The sequence below is a fragment of the Pelodiscus sinensis genome, chromosome W (genome assembly GCF_052426305.1).
Source record: "Pelodiscus sinensis isolate ZL-2025 chromosome W, ASM5242630v1, whole genome shotgun sequence".
NCBI lineage: Eukaryota > Metazoa > Chordata > Testudines > Trionychidae > Pelodiscus > Pelodiscus sinensis.
This window is the reverse complement of record NC_143084.1, coordinates 6,113,536-6,136,207: the sequence shown is the minus strand read 5'-3', so window position 1 is coordinate 6,136,207 and position 22,672 is coordinate 6,113,536. Positions and strand designations below refer to the sequence as shown.

General features: G+C 48.7%; 1 protein-coding gene across 1 annotated transcript in view; it reads left to right on the top strand.

Annotated features, from left to right (window-relative positions):
* Positions 1 to 22,672, top strand: part of LOC112547596 (BICD family-like cargo adapter 1) — a 293,330-nt gene that overhangs the window by 231,749 nt on the left and 38,909 nt on the right. Inside the window, exons 9-10 of the mRNA XM_075897779.2 lie at positions 7,397 to 7,527; positions 11,871 to 11,991. Coding sequence (XP_075753894.2) covers positions 7,397 to 7,527; positions 11,871 to 11,991 — 252 coding nt within the window. The remainder of the gene's footprint in view (positions 1 to 7,396; positions 7,528 to 11,870; positions 11,992 to 22,672) is intronic.

Here is a 22,672-nt window from a genome sequence, read left to right as displayed (position 1 = left end):
GCCACCTTACTTCTGTGCTACTGGTGGCAGCTCTGCCTTCAGTGCTGGGACTGCAGCCAGCACTCTGCAGCTGCCCAGCTCCGAAGGCAGTGCCACTGCCTGCAGCAACACAGAGGTAAGGGTAGCAGTATCAACCCCCCACAATAAGCTTATGACCCACCACACACACACACACACACACACACACACACACACACACACACACACACACACACACACACACACACACACACACACACACACACACACCACTCCTTTTTTGGATCAAGATCCCTACAATTACACCACCATGGAATTTCATGATTTTAGCTATTTAAATCTGAAAATTATTATTTTTAAAACCCTATGACCGTGAAATTGACCAAAATGGTGGCTGGCAAGCATTGCCCTGCAGACATCAAAACACACTTCTCCGGAGTACAGCCAGCATCTTCCACCTGCTTCAAGAACATGGAAGTCTCTGAAATTGATAAGGTTACACAGAGTAACCCACTAACTTCATGGACTTGGTAAGGGAGCCTGGTTGGATGCCAAGCTCTGCAGAGTGGTACTTCAATCACTGACCAATATAGCTGAAACACCCAACTCCCACCATTCAGGGAGATACTGGTTGCCAGTCACCTTCAGTGGGATCCAGGGCAGGTCACAGTTCTATACTAACTATGGTTCTTCCAGATGCTATTTTTGTCAGCACAGATCCCACAACCCATTCTGTCACCACTTTTCAGAGTCCTCAGCAATACAGGGATGACTGGGGTCACAGCCACTCCACTCTATGCCCTGATATGGGAGCATGAGGTGACACAGAGTGAACATGCTGTCCCAGTGAACACTGCTATTCAAAAATAAATCCACTCTCACGCAGAAGGCTTATGCACATCTAGAAAGGGATCCACACCAACTACTCAGAGAACCAGTTTCCATGGGGGTGGACAATCAGAAAATCTTATTTAATGTTAAAGAAAATTGCCAGACAGGAGAATGACTGATCAGTGGGAGCTGCAGGAGTGGTGTCTGTAGGCAAGGACAGCATGTGGAGCCCCCCTGCTCTGCCTCTCTCAGGCTGCAGGGACATGCCAGCCACTACCAGGAGCAGCAATTACCATAGAGATAATTACTCCAGCCACGGCAGGTTAGGCATTTTAAAACTCACTAAATTTAAGTGAGTGAAATGAAAGTTATGAAATACACAGACCAGTCACAAACCAAACTAACCCACTTTGCCAGCAGTAAAAGTAGTAACAACCAGCCCCCATGTGTGTGTAGGGTCAGGAGCTGAGAGTGAGGGACAGTGAGTGTTTGTGAGAATAACAGACACACACAGGGTGTGAGAGTGACAGAGATTTGCATTGCCAAGCTCCCTCCATCCCCTTCTCCCTGTGTGGAGATAGGGTACAGGAGTGGGTGCCCTGCCTCTTCTCCCTCCCACAGTGTACACAGCAAGCAGGAGGCTCCCAGGGGGGCAGCTCCAAGGCAGAGGGCAGAAACAGCATGACAGTGGGGGGAAGGGCAACTGAAGTGCCAGCGCTTGGTAGCTTCCAGGCCAAACCAGTCAGGATCACCTGTCAGGCTCCAAGATCTACTGGTAGATCCCCATCTACTGGTTGGTGACCACTGCTGTACATCCACAGGTACTGCTATCTGTACAGCACAGTGCCTTCTAACATGCTTCTGGATATATATAACATCAGGCATATTAACAGGGCGTGCCATGCAGTACAATCTGTAAATAAAGAAATCAATCTTACAGACTGTCCCACACTGAAAGACTGTTCCAACCTCTGCTTGGAAGCTCATCTGCTTTAGATGGATGAAATAGTGAGGATTCTCCAGCCACCTGCTCTGAACTGTGTCCTTCTCCTATGGAGAAAAAATAAAATAAAATACTCATGCCTTGTCTTACCACACATTTAGAACTTCTGGCCACTGCCACTTGGAGGAAGCTCTCGGGACTGTAGAGCCCTCCCTCCTGGAAATACAAGTGGTGGCTTTCCCACTCAGGGCCAGTTGAATAAACACAAATGAGAAACTATCAAATCCTCCCCGGGATAGTGCTTGGGGTGTGTTACAAACCACCAGGATCCAATTTGGATATGGATAGAGACCTCTTTAATGTTTTTAATGAAGTAAATACTCATGGAAACTGTGTAATCATGGGAGATTTCAACTTTCCAGATATAGACTGGAGAACAAGTGCTAGTAATAATAATAGGGCTCAGATTTTCCTAGATGTGATAGCTGATGAATTCCTTCATCAAGTAGTTGCTGAACCAACAAGGGGGGATGCTATTTTAGATTTGGTTTTGGTGAGTAGCGAGGACCTCATAGATGAAATGGTTGTAGGAGACAACCTTGGCTCGAGTGATCATGAGCTAATTCAGTTCAAATTAAATGGAAGGATAAACAAAAATAAATCTGAGACTAGGGTTTTTGATTTCAAAAGGGCTAACTTTAGTAAATTAAGGAAATTAGTTAGGGGAGTTGATTGGACTAAAGAAATTATGGATCTTGAGGTGGAGGAGGCCTGGAATTATTTTAAGTTAAAGTTACAGGCTCCCGACAGCTTCTGCATCACAAGAAAAGGGAAAACATTTATAGGCAGGTGTGTTAGACCAAGCTGGATGAGCAAGCATCTCAGAGAGGTGATTAAGAAAAAGCAGAAAGCATATAAGGAGTGGAAAATGGGAGGGATCAGTAAAGAAAGCTACCTTATTGAGGTTAGAGCATGTAGGGACAAAGTGAGAAAGGCTAAAAGTCAGGTAGAGTTGCACCTTGCAAAGGGAATTAAAACCAATAGTAAAAGGTTTTATAGCCATATAAATAGGAAAAAAAAACAAAAAGAAGAAGTAGGACCACTAATTACTAAGGATGGAGTGGAGGTTAAGGATAATCTAGGAATGGCCCAATATCTAAACAAATACTTTGCTTCAGTCTTTAATGAGGCTAATGAAGAGCTTAGGGATAATGGTAACATAACAAATGGGACTAAGGATATGGAGGTAGATATTACCATATCCGAGGTAAAAGCCAAACTTGAACAGCTTAATGGGAGTAAATCGGGGGGCCCAGTTAATCTTCATCCAAGAATATTAAAGGAACTGGCACATGAAATTGCAAGTTCATTAGCAAAAATATGTAATAAATCTCTAAACTCAGGGGTTGTACCATTTGACTGGAGAATTTCTAATACAGTTCCTATTTTTAAGAAAGGGAAAAAAAGCGACCCGGGTAACTATAGGCCTGTTAGTTTGACATCTGTAGTATGCAAGATCTTGGAAAAAAATTTGAAGGAGAAAGTAGTTAGAGACATTGAGGCTAATGGCAATTGGGACAAATTACAACATGGTTTTACAAAAGGTAGATCGTGCCAAGCCAACCTGATCTCCTTTTTTGAGAAAGTAACAGATTTTTTAGATAAAGGAAATGCAGTGGATCTAATCTACCTCGACTTTAGTAAGGCATTTGTTTAAGAAGGATGAATTCAATCTGGAACAGGTACAAAGAAGGGCCACTAGGATGATCCGAGGAATGGAAAACCTGTCTTATGAAAGGAGACTCAAGGAGCTTGGCTTGTTTACCTTAACCAGAAGAAGGCTGAGGGGGGACATGATTGCTCTCTTTAAATAGATTAGAGGGATAAATACCAGGGAGGGAGAGGAATTATTTAAGCTTAATACCAATGTGGACACAAGAACAAATGGATAGAAGGTGGCTAGTAGGAAGTTTAGACTTGAGATTAGACGAAGGTTTCTAACCATTAGAGTGAAGTTCTGGAACAGCCTTCCAAGGGAAGTAGTGGGGGCAAAAGATCTATCTGGTTTCAAGATTAAACTAGATGGGTTTATGAAGGGGACGGTTTGATGAGATAACATGATCTTGGTAACTAATTGACCATTCATTATCAGTGGGAAATAGGTCAATGGAGGGATGATAGGAGTTACTATAGAGAACTTTCTGGGTGTCTGGCTGGTGAGTCTTGCCCACATGCTCAGGGTTTAGCTGATCGCCATATTTGGCGTCGGGAAGGAATTTTCCTCCAGGGTAGATTGGCAGAGGCCCTGGAGGTTTTTTGCCTTCCTCTGTAGCATGGGGTACAGGTCACAGCTGGAGGATTCTCTGCATCTTGGGGTCTTCAAAGTATTTGAAGGCTTCAATATCTGAGATATAGGTGAGAGGATTATTCTAGGAGGGGGTGGGTGAGATTCTGTGGCCTGCACTGTGCAGGGGGTCAGACTAGATGATCATAATGGTCCCTTCTGATCTTAAAGTCTATGAGTCTGTCCCACTGTATGAATGTTTTATACACAAAAAGATCCTTGAACCCTAGAGCTCGTGTGGCAATTTCACAGAGAACAGCTCATTCTTAGGAATATGCTAACATGGAGAAGACTCAAGTTAAAGCCAGAGCCCTTCCTAGGGATGAAAGAGTTGCTCCCAGCGCTACTTGAGACAAAGTGTTGTGTAGCTTCTTACCATTAATTCTACTACAACTCACTACCTCACCTCTCAAAGCTGGGAAATAATGGTCACACACTGCTCAGCATCGGTGAAGTCTCAGCTACAGTACTGTGTCCAGATCTGGCTCTGGGTGCCACACTAAGAAAGAGGTGAACAAAAAGGGGGAGAGTTCACAGGAGAGCAACAGAAATGACAGGCAGGAGAAGATGTAATCAGATTAATCTGCAGGAAGGGAGATTTAGGTTAGATAGTAGGAAAAAATTCTAACTATATGTGCATTTAAGCTCTGGAATAGTTTTCCATGGGAGGTTGTGAAATCTTCCCCCCCCCCCCCCATTAGAAGTTAACAGGTCAGACAAACACCTGTCAGAGATGGTCTAAATTTACTTGGTTCTGCCTTAGCATAGGGGGTGGACTGGCTGACCTCTTGAGGTCCCTTCCAGCCTTACATTTCTGTGTGTCTGTATTCTTCACTGGGACCAGAGGTGAAAGTAAGGTGGTGTGCCCCCTCCCCCGCGCACACCACTCAGGTAAGAACCAGCTGGGGCACTCTGCTGCAGGAGGGGGGCATACTCCCAGCTGGGCTCCTGGAGCTCTCCTGCAGGTTGCTATGCTAAGCAGCAGGCAGGTGAAAGGGGTTGGCTGGAGGTGTGCCCCACACTGGTCTGGGACTGTCCAAGCCCCCCAACCCGCCCTAAAGACCTTCCATTCCTACTGACGCTGCTTGTTGCTTGCTGTTCCCCTTCTGTCACTGTCAGGGAGTGAGAGGAATGTGCACAGCCTGTGTGTCTGCATTCCTCTACCTCCTGGCTGGTGCAGAAGAAGGCAGAGGAGTGACCGACCCATGCTGTGAGCTTTCCTTTCACCCCGACAGTGATAGAAATGGAAGAGCAAGCAACAAGCAGTATCATTAGGAATCAGGGGGCTTCAGCCATCCTGCCCTCCCTAAAGGATGCCCTTGTCCCCCTGCATTCCCTACGGACACCCCCAATCCCCTGCCCTGAGTCCCCATGCCTCCAGTCCCAATTCCTGCACACCTCCATAGACATCCATCCCCCTGTCCTGAGTTCCTCCTCACACCCTCAACCCTGACTCTCGCACCACCCCCAATCCCCTGAGCCCCTCCTCACACCCCCAACTCCTGCACCCCACACACCACAGCCCCCTGCACACCACCTCACACTTAGGCTATGTCTAGACTGCAGGCTTCTTTCGAAAGAGGCTCTTTCGAAAGCATCTTTCGAAAGAGCCTCTTTCAAAAGATCGCGTCTAGACTGCAGGCGGATCTTTCGAAAGAGAAATCCGCTTTTTCGAAAGAGAGCACCCAGCGAGTCTGGATGCTCTCTTTCGAAGACGGCCTCTTTACATTGAAGAACGCCTTCTTTCGAAAGAGGAACTTTCGAAGGAAGGCGTTCTTCCTCGTGAAACGAGGTTTACCGCCATCGAAAGAAAAGCCGCGTTCTTTCGAAATAATTTCGAAAGAACGCGGCTTGAGTCTGGATGCAGGGGAAGTTTTTTCGGGAAAAGGCTACTTTTCCCGAAAAAACCCCTGAGTCTGGACACGGCCTTAAATTTTTACAGGTATTGTCATATCACACACCCCAACCCCCTGCCCTGAGCTACACCCCTCTGGGGGCAATACAACAGTACTTGTAAGAAACGTAGGTTACTTTCATCTCTGACTGGGACACAGGGAGACTCCAACACTGTGTAAGATTTCAGCCTAGTAAACACATCTCACCCTCTCCTTCAGTCTCCCAGAGAGATTTGCCAGCCATTACTGTATATTCAGCAGGTTTCACAACTCCATCTTCAAAAGCAGGATCTCTGTGTACATTCACCTCTCACAATTGCTCTGTGCCCAGAAGGAGATCCATGGCAGATACTTTTCTGCTGTCACTGGAAGTATTGATGTGGAGATGAACTTAACTGCCTTCCCTCCACCCGTGATGTGTAGCGAAGGTTGTGTCAGAGAAAGGTTTCCAAGGCGATAGTGCAGTAATGATAATGGAACTCCTGTGTACAGCAGACCAGGAGACTAAGTGCCTATAGAAGATTGCAGAGCTATGATTTAGCAACTCCCTCAATTTCACACACTGTTAATTCACTTTAGACAAGTATAAAAGGTAAATACATTAATAGATTAAATATTTTACATGTATTTTAAAGTCTAATTAAAATTCTGATGAGTGTCAGTAATTCCCTCCGTAGAGCTGAATGGCCTTTTTTTATATCACTCATGTATGGGTTGTTTTTTTTTTTTTTAACAGCTCACTGCTTCTAGAGAGAGGATTATCAGAGGAAAAAAATAAAATTATTTTTCTTATTAAAGGTTATTGCGGGAATGGGAGGGTGCACTTGAAAATTTATGAACCAGGTGAGGTCAAGGACAGATCAGAGACCAGAGTACAGGCTGAGAGGACACTGGCTCAACAGAAGAGTCCCTTGGTGAAGTAGTAACATTTTGACACAACCTCCAATGGCTGTAGTGCAGTTGAGAAAGCAGGATCATAAGCCAGCTCCTTTATGGAAGATCAGAGTGGCTGCAGTGGAGCATTTAAAATGGCCTTTAACATTATACATGGTGATCATTGAATATAATGGAGTGGAGTCATTGCCATCTGATGGCAATTTGGTGGCCCATGTCAAATAAGTTGGCCACCTTAGGCCTTGGAAGTGGGAGCCACTACTTCAATTATCACCATTGTAAAAGCACAGGTTTGATGGGCCTAGAGACTAGAAACTCTCAGCCCTACAAGCTAGTTTATTCAGCTAAGAGCTAAGGCACATGCCCAGTGATAGCCAGCCACTGTTTATGCTACCTGCTCTGTGCTTAGAGGACATTTCTCTTCAAGGCTGCAAGTTGGGCACCTTCCACCAGTACTAACTGTTACCTGAAAGGAGAAGTATTTGACTGTGCTCTTTCTGTTCCTGACAGGTGACGCTGCTGAGTGTGGAGATGACTGTGCTGAAAGAGGAAAGGGACAGGCTCCAAGGGTCAGCTGAAGATAAGGAGACAAACGAACAGCTTCTGAAGGCCATCAGGGATCGAGATGAAGCCATTGCTAAGTACCAGAATTCTATCAAAGAACAGAGAAGGGTTGGGGTTGTGGTCTCAGAATCTACCCACCAGTTTGTTCAAAGCAGCTGCTTTGCTTTCTTGCCATGCTGCTGCCAGTAAGGTGGTAGATCATCCCACTTCTGAGTACTGAGGAGTCCTGCTAAGTGCCTGTGACAGGGCACCAGGGTCCTGATCCCTGGAAATTCCTGAAACCAGCAATTCTACTCGCTCATTTAAAAAAAAAAAAAAAAACCTCCATGGCTACGTCTAGACTGGCATGGTTTTCCGCAAATGCTTTTAACGGAAAAGTTTTTCCGTTAAAAGCATTTGCAGAAAAGAGCATCTAGATTGGCACGGACGCTTTTCCGCAAAAAGTGCTTTTGTGGAAAAGCGTCCGTGCCAATCTAGATGCGGTTTTGCGCAAGAAAGCCCCAATCGCCATTTTCGCCATTGGGGCTTTTTTGCGCAAAATACCACCACGTTGTCTACACTGGCCCTCTTGTGCAAAAGCATTTGCGCGAGAGGGCTTTTGCCCGAACGGGAGCAGCATAGCATTTCCGCAAGAACACTGACAATCTTACATGAGATCGTCAGTGTTCTCGCGGAAATTCAAGTGGCCAGTGTGGACAGCTGGCAAGTTTTTCCGCAGAAGCACTTGCTTTTGCAGAAAAACTTGCCAGTCTAGACGCAGCCCATGGCTACGTCTAGACTACATCCCTTTTTCGTAAAAGGGATGTAAATTAGACTTACCGCAATTGCTAATGAAGCAGGGATTTAAGTCTCCCCCGCTTCATTAGCATAAAAACGGCTGCCATCCCCCCCCCCCGCACAGAGCTTTGTCGGAAAAAAGAGCACCAGTCTAGATGCTGATCTTGCAGAAAATAAAACCTTTTCCGAAAGATCCCTTACTTCATGGGAGGGATAAGGGATCTTTCGGAAAAGGCTTTATTTTCTGCAAGATCAGCATCTAGACTGGCGCTTTTTTCCCCCCAACAAAGCTCTGTGCGGGGCGGGGGGGGGGGGGGGGGGGAAATGGCAGCCGTTTTTATGCTAATGAAGCAGGGGAGATTTAAATCCCCGCTTCATTAGCAATTGTAATACGTCCAATTTACATCCCTTTTACGAAAAAGGGATGTCGTCTAGACGTAGCCCATAAGTCTTAGCAACTTTGGGGGACAGATCTTTCCATCAAGCCAAGGGATGGCTATTGCTTAATTGGGAAGGGAACAAATACTGAAACTGGTCCCTTACTCCTCCTATTGTCTTTTGCTTTTCCAGCCTCCCTTCCAGGTCCTTTGTATATCTCTGCTACTGCACCTTCTACAAATTGTTCCATAGCTCTTCCATGCCTTTTATTCCATTCTGCTCTGATGCCTCTGTGAATCTCTCTCATTGCAATCCTCTGGTGCTTCAGTTATGCTTCTCCGCCTGCCTTTTTTTAAACTGACCTTTCTTGTGTCACACCTCCCCTATGCTCTGCTTCCCCTTTCTCCTGCTTTACTTTCTCTGTGCAACCCTGTCACTGCATCCCTCTGTCCTCCCCCTCCCATGACTCTGATCCAGTCTTTTGCCACATTCCCCCCCCCCCCCCATCTTTGCTGGCCCAGTTTTAGGAAGCCTGAGGGAGGAACATAAAGTTCAGGACACCAGGATCTGGAGAAATGGGGAGAGGGCAAAAAGCACTCGTATGCGGTTTACTATAGATCAGAGACGATTTTCTAACCTTCAGTGAAGCAAGACAGGACAGAACACAATACAGCCTATTTCCTTACAGCAGTGCCTAATCCTTGCTGGGTTGGTAAGAGGAACAAAGCACATAGAATCATGCACATATGAGAGGAGTGAGGGCAAATAAAAGAGGCCATTGTGTGTGCTTGCTGATTACATGATCTGTCAAATGTTCTTTACAGTGACCCAAAGGGTACCAAATCCTTTCAGAATGCAATTGTATCAGCGCCATCTGCTGGCAGAAGTAGGGGATGTCCCTGCTACTGATGTTTGATGCAAAAGGCTTGCTTTGACATTTAAGAGCAGTATAGGTTGCCAGTTCTACTGTATCTATGGTAACTATGCCACTCGGGGGATGCCTAACTTCCACTGTTAATATCTAGCAGGAATGGGCTGAATTACAACAGAAGCATATTTTTCAAAGATACTCAGACCTGGGGCCTTTCACTGGAGATCTGCAGATTCTTTGCTATTCAGGTCCATAGTGTTTCACATGAGAAGAGCCATTAATAGTTATGGTGTGTGAAACTGGGTCTGTGTGATATTAGTAGAGAGAGGGTGTATAGTAATTGTGACTGATTGCAGCCAAGGGAAGAGTGGGATGGTGCTTTAGGGGAGAGTGTTTGTGCATGTACATTTAAAGAAAAACAGAAAAAAGGCACATCCCACGCACAAAGGTGACATCCCCTTCCAAACTTCAAAGCCTGGAGGCATTGGACCATTTCAGTAGAGCAGCTGCAAGAATATCATTAATGTGGACAAAATGTATTTCCCTCTTAGCTCAAGCCATTTTTGCTGAAACTTTTCAAAACACTTCCACCTCAGGCAGACAGCCAGTGTGACAGGGTGCGATTACAGAAGAGCCCTTGGGGTGCTTCCTGGAGTGCTGACAAAGCCAATGACACCCCAGAGCGCAAGGAGGCCAGTGTCTCACTACCCTGTCCTGCTGGGCCAGATGATCTAGTCTCCCCCAGCCAAGGCACACTGAAAATCTTCAGGTCTGACAAAAATGCAGTTTTGAGCTCAGCTTCAAGGGAAACCCACTCCCCAAATGGAATCAGAACCCCAAATGAATTGTTTAGGTAAGCCCCCTTTAACAGTGACAGGGGGATGTACACACTGATTGCTCCCCCAGGTAACAATTATTTACACAAGGCTTAGTAAATAAAATAATTTTTATCAAGTAAAAGCAGTAGGATTTAAAGTGGCTGAAAGTGAAAAAGGCAGATCAAAGTGAATTACAAATTTAAAATAAAAAACCCATAGGTAGTTCTAACACTTATCACAAACTTATTACAACCTCACCCTAAAAATGTTCTTATTCCAGCTAAGCCTCCAAACCAGGCAAGTCCCCTTTTCCCTGGGGTCTTCAGTGTGCCATGCCAGCCAAAGAATCTGCTAGCTTCACATTGTTGTATAGATTCCACTTTGGGCAGGAATTCTGTTTCTACATTCCATCCTTACACAGACAATTACCTGGTCAGACCCTACCAGTTCGGGTGGTCATGTGACTTCCTAAGACCAACCACTGCTTGGACTCAAAGACAAAAGGGGCTGTTTACAGGTGATCACCCAGACATTGAGGGAAACACCTTTTTAAAGCCATAAATCATTCCATACCCCATATATCTAACTTACACGCAAGAATGATACATACACCAAAATAAGATATACAAACCCAGCAGATTATGACATGAAGATTGATAGGTTACATAAGGCAATTTTTCCAACACATATTTGAGTTATTCATATTTGTAACCATAAGTCAATTTCATAAAGCATTTGGGGGGGGTGAGCCGGCACACGCAGCTGGAAAATTTCAGCCTGAACAGTTAATTTGGCAAAGTTAAGCAAATGAGAACAGTATTTCATAATGGGAGGTGTCAAGCATTGCTAAGTGTAGGTGGTGCTATCAGCTCTGCCTATAATACAAAAGCTAATTCCCAGACCACTCCCCTGTGGAAAAGCAGGGCAAAGTTGTTATTGCAGGGTAGCAGATGAATCATGGTTAATACAAATATCAGAACAAACTTGCATCTAAAATTAGCCGCTTAGATATTCCCTTCCAGTTTCATTTCTTGGTAGTATGAGGCACAGGAAATGGTTGAATAAAGACTTCCAAGTGTAAACTGTTTGGGGCAGGGTCTCAGCACTGGAAACCTGATAAATTGAGTAGAGTATGTCCCACATGCCATTAGCCCTCTGAAGACAGCTTGCTAACTTGGTGTGGCTTACTGAAGAGGGATAAGGGATCTTTCGGAAAAGGCTTTATTTTCCAAAAAATTCGCGTCTAGACTGGTGCTTTTTTCCGGCAAAGCTCTGAGCTGGAAAAAAGCGGCAGCCATGTTTATGCTAATGAAGCAGGGGGGATTTAAATCCCCCACTTCATTTGCAATGTGTCTAATTTGCATCCCTTTTACAGAAAAGGGATGAAGTCTAGACACAGCCACTGAGTATTCAGAGCCCTTTGGCAGACCTCCTGTCAAGTTCCATATCCAGATTTTGCTGAATGCCCCGAATGGAAGTCAGTGAACACTAGTGAGGTGGTTCCTGCAACCTGCAGGAATTGATCAAGATAAAACTGAATTGTGCTCTGAGATTGTCCATGTCTTTTACACCCCAGGAAGAATTCAGTGGAAATGGAACTAGCCAAGTGTAAGATCGACATGATGTCTTTGAACAGTCAGCTGCTGGATGCTATTCGACAGAAACGGAACCTCTTACAGCAGCTTGAGGCATGGCAGGTAGGTGAAGCCCAATATCAGTGCAGAGCGGATCATTGGCTCAAGGGGAGGGGTATGATGGTTGAGGAAGGGAAAGTTCCACAGGTTGACTCATTCTTGTCTATCAGCTCATGTCACACTTGAAGCTGGAATGTCTCTGGAAGACAGAAGTTGGTGTTTCTCAGGGGGAAGTAAGAGATAGGTGTGAAGGACACAATCCACAGATCCACCTAGAGCTCCGGAGTTAAAGCAGGGGAGTGATTTATGGACTTGCACCATTGCACACAGTGGCTGTTACAATGGACTGTATAGAAACCAAGTATTTAATATGGGGATAGAGCAACAAAAGGAACCAACTCTTAATTTCACAGTTGCACATAGCCCTAGTGAAAGTATGCCTCTGTTTGAAAACTCAACTCCTTTCTAACAGCTATGACCTGGCTCTGGGATGTGGACATGAAAGAGTTTTGTTGTGAAGGGACAAAGGTTCCTTACTCTAGATTTCCTGTGTCCACAGGGCAGAGACATTGGCCATCTTAGATCAGATTACTATCTGAGTAACATGCTGACTGAAGACACATTTGTAATATAACAGGGTGGTCTGGGTGCATGGCTGAGAGGGTCAAATTGGGATGAATTGCTTAGAACTAGGGCTACTTACCACCCAAGACTGGCATCCTCCTCTATAAGGCAACAAACCAGTTACACAGAGCACTTCAGCTGACACTCTGGCCAGCAAGAATTCTCACAAGCAACCCCCCCTTAGACACTCCAGCGTTACCTGTGCCACAACCAGCACCATGCCTACAGAGGTGAAGGGTTATGAAAACCCATCTCACGAACTCCAAACAGGTTCTCCCAGTCCCGAAGGACCAGCCACAATCCCAGGTCAATTTATACCTCAGATCTTACCCACAAGAGCATGCTGGGCCAGTCCTTTAGAATCTAAAGGTGTATTAATAAAAGAAAGAAAAAGTTGAGGAGGATTGTTAAAGAAAGCACATTGTATACATCAGTCACCACGTTCTTGATGCAGGCTCTTAGCAGAGATGTAACAGACTGCCAGCTTAAAAGTCTCTGAAGTACATCCTATGGTAGGATGGGTCAACGCTCCTTCCCAGCTCTGTTAACCTCAGAAGCATCTTGTGGTAAAGACAAAGATGGAAGATCCCCCCATGCAGAGAGAAATCCATTGTTCTCCTGAGTGATGGTACCTCCCAAAATAGGGCTGATCACATGGAGCCCACCCACTAAGCTGTCCATATTCTTTTAGGCAAAGAGCCATGGGGTATCAAGGTATGTCCTTTTTAAGCAAGGGGTCATTGTGTGCTCCTCAGGTGTTTATTGACAACACTTGAGTCATTCTCCATGCAGCATAGCTAGTGACTGGGTTGCCACCCCTCACAAATAGGTGAGCAATGCCTGCTGCTGTCTCCCAGACAGAAAATGTTTAAAATAAGTACAGAGCCTATATTCCTGACTTCACATGAAAAAATACACAAGTATGAGTAGCATAAATAGAATCAGCATAGCATAAGCTTTCATTAGACACCTCACATGGTCCACTTTGTACAGTATTTGGGGCAAACAAAGTAGTGGGTGCAACAAGGATCTGTGTTTTCCTATTAAAATCCAATGACATCATAACATGTACCAGGACTAAATTGTCTAAAAACTTCAGTTAGTCTCCATTTCAGATAGGGAACAGAGAGAAATTAAATCATTTACATCAGAAAAATCTAGCTAGAAGGAAAGTTGAAAACTCAATCCCACTCCAAATTATATGGGGGCAGCAACTAACCTGGATTCTTCCAGTTTGGGAGGCATTATTACCAAAGTCATGCAAAGCCAGAGATCACGTGAGAGAAATAAGATGCAGTAGTTATTAATTTGGACAAATAGTATGGGGGGGGAGGAATGTGTGAAAAAAGATAAGCGAAAGGAAGGACAGAAAGATCAAGGCAAAGAGACAGAAATTGATGGATCTCTGGTTTGTTGTAGGTTGTTACATAAGATGACTGCACTGACTATTCAACCTGACTAGTAGAAACTTCTCCCATTCACCCTCTCTCCTATTTCAACTCCACTATATTTTCATTTCTCTCTTTCTCCTGCATACAGTTTGCTTCCTCAGGGCTTTTTACTATCTGGCTCCTTTGGTTTCTGATCTAGTGGCCTCCCAGTTCCTGTACCAACAGCTTTAGTTGTACAATCCTCCTGCCTTCAAGGTGAGCTCCCATGCTCCATCCCATCCACATCCAGTGTTGTTTCATTCTCTGCTGAATGAAAATGTGTCCCCCACAGATTACACTAGCCTCTGTTCCATTCACTACTTTCATTACACATCGCACCCTCCATGATCATTTCCACACGGTGCAAGGTACCCATTGGAATTCACTGTTTCCTATGGCTGTTCCCTTTTAACACCTGTTTTCCTCTCCGAAGCATAGGGTCTGATTCTGTTTCCACTGAAGCTAGTGAGTGTTGTTTTAACAGGAGCAAGAACAGGTCTATAAAGGTAAAATTCTACCTTCACTGACACTTGCACAACCCATTGACTTTAGTGAGGTTGCACAGGTAAACTGATGGCAAGTGTCTCTTGACATGTTGTGGCAGATTTACAGGCACAAGCTCCCACTCTCCGGCAGGAGGGTGGGGCCCAGCGATCCCACCATCTTAAAAGTCTGGGGGAGGGGAAATCCCTGGGGCTCTCAGCCCCTAAGTCTTGCCCCCTTCTGGGGCTCAATAATGGTAGTCTCTGCCCAGTAGGCCAATTGGCTGGCAGTACTCAATGCATAATTAGAGTGTAATATGGGGGAGGAGGGGGTTTAGGGGGACCCGGGCCCTCCCTCTCCACCAAGTCCCAGCCCGGGGCCCTAAGGGTTCAGGGTGTTTGACCCCTAGCCAGCTGACAGGGTTCCACCCCAAAGCACGTCAGCCCACGGGCGCCAAAAGCACTCTTCCCCGGGCTGCTTCCTATCCCCCTCCTGAGTACCACCACCACCACCCCCCGGATTTGTCCAAGGGACTTACCGGTCTGGTGGCTTCTCCGGCACTTTTGCCTCTGCCCCGAGTTTCTGGGGTATGCGGGCCACTCCTCCACCGGGGCGACCCACTTCGCTCCAAGAGGGGTGACAAGCACCTCCAACTCCGCACCCCGTCCCACTAGCCTCTCCTCCGGGCCTTTTCAAGCAGCCTGCCGCTAGACGCTGCTCCACCCCCTCTGCGTCCCGCCGCTCCGGGCCGTTGCCGTCTGCGGCTTCCCAGCGTCGCCTCGCCCCGCCCCCTTGCTGATGGAGTGGGCGGAGTCATGCCGGTCCTAGTGCAGGCCCGTCACACATGTGCACAAATCTTATTACACAGGTGAGATGAGCTATTGGTTTCGGTGAGAGCAAACAGCTTTGTGAATGGAAAGGTCTGGTCTATTTTAGTGAAGCTAATAGAGTCTGGCTGGAAAATAGACATTAATGACAACATACTCTTCAGAAAATACTAATACTGAAGTCCTTCTGCTCTGACAAACTTCACAGGTTTGATGGGTGTTAGAAAAGCTAGTTGTGAACAGGAAAATATAATGGATCATTGCCATTTTAAATCATCAGAATTATTGTACTCTTGGGCTACATCTAGACCGGCATGATTTTCTGCAAATGCTTTTAACGGAAAAGTTTTCCGTTTAGACGCTCTTTTCCGCAAATGCTTTTGATTGGCATGGACGCTTTTCCGCAAAAGCACTTTTTGCAGAAAAGCGTCCGTGCCAATCTAGACGCGCTTTTGCACAAAAAAGCCCCAATCGCCATTTTAGCCATCGGGGCTTTTTTGCAGAAAACAGTACTGTGCTGTCTACCGCAAAGGCGGTCTTCTCTCTGGATCGTGGGTTGAGAGGGATCTGCCAGTACCCCTTGGTGAGCTCTAGAGTTGTGATGTATTTGGCCATCCCCAGCCAGTCCAGCAGCTCATCAACTCGGGGCATCGGGTAAGCGTAAAACTTGGAAATTGCACTGACTTTGCAAAAGTCAATGCAGAAACATAGGTTCCCGTCTGGTTTCAGGACCAACACAATGGGGCTCCGCCACTCGCTCTGGGAGGGTTCTATCATGCACCAATTCCAGCACTGTCTTGATTTCCTTCTGGACCACTTCCCGCCTTTGCCAGGGGAGAGGGTGGGTTGCTTCCCGGACCACAGTCCCAGGGGTTGTTTGGATTTTGATAGAATACCGTAGTGTGTCCCAGTAGGGCAGTAAACATTACCTGAAAGGAATTTAGCAGGTGGCGAACCTCCTCGCACTGTTGGCGGGAGAGAGTGTTTCCTACTGTGGGCTCCTCTGCCGCATTTGTGGCATTCATTTCCGCAGCCTGTGGTCCCAATGTGGGGTCTGGGGGATGCAGGGCAATCATTAATCCTTCTCAAACATGCCAAGGCTTTAGAAGGTTAACATGGTAAACTTGTGTCTTTCGTCAGTGGTTGGGCTGGTGGATCTCGTATGTGACCGGCCCCACCTGGCGAATTATCTCATAGGGCCCTCTCCAGCGGGCAAGGAGCTTGGAGTCATCTGACAGTAAGAGCAGTAATACCTTTTTGCCTGGTTGGAAGAGCCACTCATGGGCCCCCTTATTGTACTGATTCTCTTGGATTCTGAGCCGCCCAAAGTTTCCCCTGGGTGAGGGTCCCCACTAGTACCAGGTGATCTCGTAATTGGAGCATGTACTGTAATATATTTTGCGAGGCAGGCAACCTCTCTTCCCACTCGTCCCTTACCAGGTCAAGGACTCCCCGTGGTTGGTGGCCATAAAGCAGTTCAAACGGGGAGAAGTGGTTGGAGAACTGAGGTACCTTGCAAATGGCAAGGAGTAGAGGTGGGAGCATCTGGTCCCATGGGCGTAAATCCTGTGGAGGAAACCTTTGCAGCATGTCTTTCAATGTCCAGTTAAACTGTTCCACAAGTCCATTGGTTTGGGGGTGATACTAGGTATAAAGAAGATACAGACTTCAGTGTAAGGTGCAGACTTGTCATAGAAGCCTAGATGTAAAGTTTGTTCCCTGGTCCGTTAGTAGTTTGAGGAAGTCCCACCCAGGCAAAGCTCTTAACCATCTCCGCTGCAATGGTCTGGGCATGAGTATTACTGAGGGGGACTGCTTCAGGGAATTGGGTCGCGTAATCCAATAAGACTAGGATGTACTTAAAGCCAGCAGAACTCTTTGGGAGGGGTCCCACCAGGTCCATGGCCACCCTCTCGAAGGGTGTTCCCACCATGGGTAGGGGGACCAGGGGAGCCTTTGCTACTTGTGAGGTTGCAGTGAGCTGACAAGTGAGACAGGAATTGCAATCGTCCCGGACCTCCTGATATATCCCTGGCCAAAAGAACCGTGACAGGACCCATGCAAGGGTTCTCGTGTCCCAGGTGCCCAGCTGCTGGGATGTCATGGGCCAACTGGAGAACCGCTTTTCGGTGTTGTCAGAGCACAACGAGCTGAGTCCACTCTTCCTGGGTCCGAGGGTCTGCATCGAGGCGGTATAGTCTCCGGTCGATTATCTCAAAATCGGGGCCACCGAATTGCCCGCTGTGAGTCTTTCGCTCACCCATCAACCCATGCCACTTGCTCAAAGGCCCACATTAGTGTGGGGTCTTCGCATTGATCTCGGCCGAAGTCAATGCTGGGGTCTAATATTGAGGTCCCGGACTCTTCTTGTGTGGTTGGTGGCAGCCAAGTTTGAACTGCTGATTCCACCTTGTTTGGCCCCTCTGGCACCCCTTGTGCCTGTCCATGGGAGTCGTGCGTGTGGTTCTCACCGTTCACCGGGTCCCCCTCGAAAGCGCCCTGTGTATCAGGTCCCTCTAGGCTGACCTCCCTCAGTAGCTTCCCGAAGTTGGGCTAATCACGCCCAAGGATGATGGGATAGGCCAAAATCTGGGGGCCACCCTGACAGCCATCTCTTCCATCACTCCTCTTAACATCATAGGTATCCGTACTCGAGGATCGGTCAGTGACGTCTCCATGAATGCACTGGAGCCTAACTTTGCCCTCTGTTGGTCAGAGCTCTAGGAGGACACGCTGTTGCATGAGGGTTTGGCCGCATCCCGAATTGATGAGGGCGATCCAATGCTGGGACCTGACCTTTACTAATGTGGTCAGTTTAAGGGGCGAAGGCGTATGGGGCCCGGGACTCCCCTGCACAGACTTGCCCAAAGTTGCAATCTGTGTCTGTGCAGTCCTGGTATAAGTGCCCGTACTGATGGCAGGGAAAGCACGGTCCTAATGTGGCCCATACTGGTCGGAGGGGCTCATCACGTGAAGGTAGGTGGCGGCTGCCTTGATTTCCCTCAGGGCTCCTGTCAGCAGGCATTGGGCGAGGCCCCCACCTTGGCTGCCCATGGCTTTGGGCTCAGCCTCTCTGTGGGCTGGCCCTCTCTCCGGGGTCTGGATATTCCACCCCCTTTTGTAAGTGCCAAGTTGGGGTCTGTATTTGTACTTCACATCTCTGGGCCCACCAGGGCTTCTGCTGCCAAAGAGTCCTCCATCAGGGCAATGGCAACACTTAGGGTCATGGGGCAATGGCAGAGAACCCAAGCCCTGCCATGGGGAGGTAAGAGATACACAAATTGTTCAAGGGCTATCTCCTCCACCACGTCCTGCATGGTTCAGCCTTCTAGGCATAGCCAGCGGCAGGCTAAATCCTGGATTTCATGGGCAATGGCCCAGGGCCAGGCTCCCAATGGGTAAGTAGTCATCCTAAGGCGCTGCCGAAAGGCCTCTGGGGTTATGTCTAGGGCATCCAAGACAGCTGCCTTTACCTGCCTGTAGTCTTGAGCCACTGCAATGGGGAGGCCTCTATAGGCTGTCTAAGCAAGGCCACTTAGGTAGGGTGTGACTATAGCGGCCCACTGCCACTTGGGCCATCCAGCCACAGCGTCCAACCTTTCAAAAGTTTCCAGAAAAGCTTCTGGGTCATCTTCTGGACCCATCTTTGTTAGCTGGATGGGTGGTGAGATGGCCGGACATTCTCTGGCCTCCTCTGCTGAGGCGCATACAGGTAGGGGAACTAAAGTGGAAAGCCACTGTTGCTGCTCCCAATGCTGGGCTGTCAATTGCTGAAGTAGCTGCTCCTGTTGTGTAGCCAGGCATTGCAGTAATAGTTTTTGCTGCTGCTGCTGGTTTTCGACCAGGAACTTAACAAGCTACTCCATGGTGCTGTAGTTCACCGTTCCCTAGAGCAAGAGCTCCTGAATTTCAAAAAGGGGGGGGGGGGAGCCCCTCACGTCAGGGAGTGGGCAACTGCCCACATTCTCCACCACATGTAAAGTGTCCAAGGTCAGTGGGAGGCCACACTGACTCCCTAGAGTGCCCTGCAAGAGAGCAATTGCAGTGCCGCAGCTGCCAACAAGTTTGCTCGGCACACCTTGGACTAGCCATAGGCTGAGCGACAGTGTATAAGGCCCAGCCCAGGGTCAGGATGGGTCGGACAGACAAATGTCTACACAAAAAGTGGTTCAACAAGTTTAAAGCTCCAGCCAGGTCCCAGGCAGGCAGGGGTCGGGTCTCCTCACTAGCAGAGAGCCAACAAGCGCAGGGGTTTTGCCCCACAGGGGGAACCTGCCATCCAAGGGAAGGGGTGGCGGGGGGGAGATGCAGGCCCACCTGCTCCACTGCATCCCAGCCCAGGGCCCTGACAGTGGCAGCACGGCAGCTACTGGGTCAGCAGGGCTCCAAGCCGCAACGCGCTGCCCACCCAACCTCCATCTCCTCAGCCGCCCCTGGGGTTGGCTGTCCCTGGGCCACTCCCCAGGTCCCCCTGGGGGCCTACCAGGCTCAGTCGCTGCTCCTCGGGGTCAGAGGTGCTGGCAGGGTGTCCATGGGTTTCGGCTCAGGCAGGGGCCTAGGTAGACCAGTACAGTCATTGGAGGCCGGCGGGGTCCCGGAGGTCTCAGTGTGTTTTCAGGCTGTGGCAGTGGTCTCAGCAGTCTGGGCCAGGCCTCGGGGGCTGGCAGGGGTCCTGGCAGCCCAACCCAGTCTTCCCGTCAGGTGCAGTGCAGCTGAACCCTTTGCTGCAGGAGCTGGGGCCAAGCATTTGGCCTGTTCAGCTCCCAGGCTCTAACTGAGCTCTTAGCTCTTATACTCCTAGTCCCGTTCTCTGGCTTCCCGTGGGCAGGGCTAGGTGAGTCTGGACCCACCCACCAAGGGGTCTTAAAGGGCCCTTCCTCTTCCGGGTCAGAAGGAGGCCATGTTGCTGTTCCAGACTCGTTACACTCATGTCTCTGCCTCTGGTAAGGACCATGAGCCTATTCTCCCATTTAAATTTGTGCAGAGCGAGTATTAAGCTCCACCACCACTGTAAGGGGAGATTTCTGACTGGCTGAGCGGCACAGAAGTCAGCGCCACGGCAGGAGGCGAAGGACGTGACTCAGGCAACAGCGCCACCCAGAGGGAACAGCCAGCATTTCAGAGTCACAGACATTGGGCTACTATATATATATGATAAGTGAAGTTTAAGTATTTTGGGGGGGGGGGGGTCTCCCAAGACCAAGTATTTTTTAGACAGTTAAATTAACTCTCATGTTACTTTAGCTGTGTGTAATTCATAATTGTACCTTAGTGCTGGTGAGTGCAGCCTAATGCACGTTATTCCGCTCAACAGCTGATTTGAACCAGGAAGTGTGCGCCGGGAGTAACGTTAGTTCAAACCAAGGGGCTTGGTTCAAACTAACGCATCCCGGCGCACACTTCCTGGTTCAAATCAGCTGTTGAGCAGAGTAATGCGCCGGCGAGATCATGCTAATGAGGCGTGGGATATTTAAATCCCCGCTTCATTAGCAATTTCAGTCGCCTACATTTGCATCCCTAGCTCGAACTAGGGAGCAAGTGTAGACGTACCCTTAGAGAAAAACCCCTTTGGCTTGTAGCCTACAGTGTTTTATCTTTACTCTGTATTTCCTCTTCTCCAGTCTATCCCTCTTGTCCTTCCCCTGCCTTGCCTTGGGGGACAGCTTCTATAGTACACCCACAGACCTTGACTGACGTCAAGTGTTTCATTAGGCTGCACTCCAGTCTGACTCCTAATAAGCTTCAGGTGCCCGCCTGACCTGATGGCTGAGCAGCAGTCTTTGGCAACCTATGCAGGGAACAGGAACCCACACCCCCAACTACCCCTGTACCTGTTCTCTATCAAACGCCTACAGCCCCCTACTTTAGGGCTGCCGTACATCATCCTTCCCCTGTGCCCCTCCTGTCTTTATTTTTTGGGAGGACAGAGTGTGTGTGTATGGGGGGAGGGGGCTACTGCTGTTGTGGCAGGCTGGCCTCGGCTACACCCATATTCTGAGCCAGGCCCCCTCTGATCTTGATCTGCTTTATTTGCAGGTAGCTTCCTCCCCCCCCACCCCTTCACCTCAGCTAGCTATTGAAGGTGTTGAGTGTGGGTGGGGGCCTCTGCTGCCCTGCCCCGGGGAAGGGGGAAGACCCCCATTCCATCTTTTTGGGGGCCCACCTGGCCCCTTTTTCCTTCACTGCGGAGGCCTGCACTTCACTGTTCCTGTTGCTGCTGCTCCCGCTGGGGCGGAGGCAGTAAGGGGGATGCTTTGGGACACCTGGGGTCCTCTCTTCCCACAGCTTACTCTGTGTTTGGGGGGGGGAGTTTTTAAGGGGCCCACTTTGCATCTGGGTCCCTAGGTGGTGGCTGGTGCAGCTCTTGTGGGGCACTGGGGATGCTAGTTCCCCTGCCCCTGCATTTCTGCTGCTGCTGCTCCCTCCCCAGCCCCAGTTGCTGCAGGGGCCTTTTCCATTCTCTGCCCCACTGCTTGCCTCCCCGCCCCTCCTTTGCTCTGCTGGGTCCTGCAGCAGGCGCTGTGGGCCTGTCACTCAGGCGCCTGTGGGCACACTGGTTCCCCCCTCCCCAGCTGTGTCCAGATACCCCCGCCCTACTTTTCTTGAGCAGGCGCTTCCTCACTGCCTGCTTTCCCTCTCCACTGCTTCCCCCCTCCCTTCTTGTGTGCCCATGCCCCCCTCTGTTCTTTTGTTTGGCACCTGAGCCTGCCCTTTGTTTTTAGTTACCCTCCCCCCATGCATTTCAAATAATTTACCCCCTCACCTTCCCAGTGCAGCCGCTCTTACCATCAGTTCAGACATTGACCCCCGGGAGGCGGTTTTCATTTCTTCTGCTCCCAGCACGTCTGGGCCTGTTCTCTCTCCGCCACTACCCCTACCGTCATTGTAGCAGGGACTTCAGGGTCCTTGCTTGCCTATGTTTTTTGGCTGTGGGGCCCGTAGCAGGGTCTGGCCCAAAGACATTAAGGGGCCTGAGGCCCCAATGCACTAAAGGGCGAGATGTGTGACTTCTTGGAAGACATCTGTGGCTCCAAGAACAAAGTGGCTCTCGCCCTTCACTCTGAGGGGATTTTCATCTCATCCTCCAGACCGTAAGGGCCATTTTGGGGGAGGGTAAAGGGACCGGGTGGCAGGGGGCTGCGGCCTACCAGCAGGCCCGCAGCTTCCATAACGCCCTGCTCACATTTGGGTACAGTCACAGTTTGCTGCGGGGCCCAGTGGGGACTGCCAGCACTCCTGCCAGCAAGGATCTTCCCCAGCCCTCTCAATGCCACCGTTCATCCTTGCCACTCTAAACACCCGAGGCTGGAGGCTGGGTCTCCACAGGTGTCAGGTGCTCTCCTTCCTTCGGGAGGGGGGGTACTCTGTCATCTTGTGCAG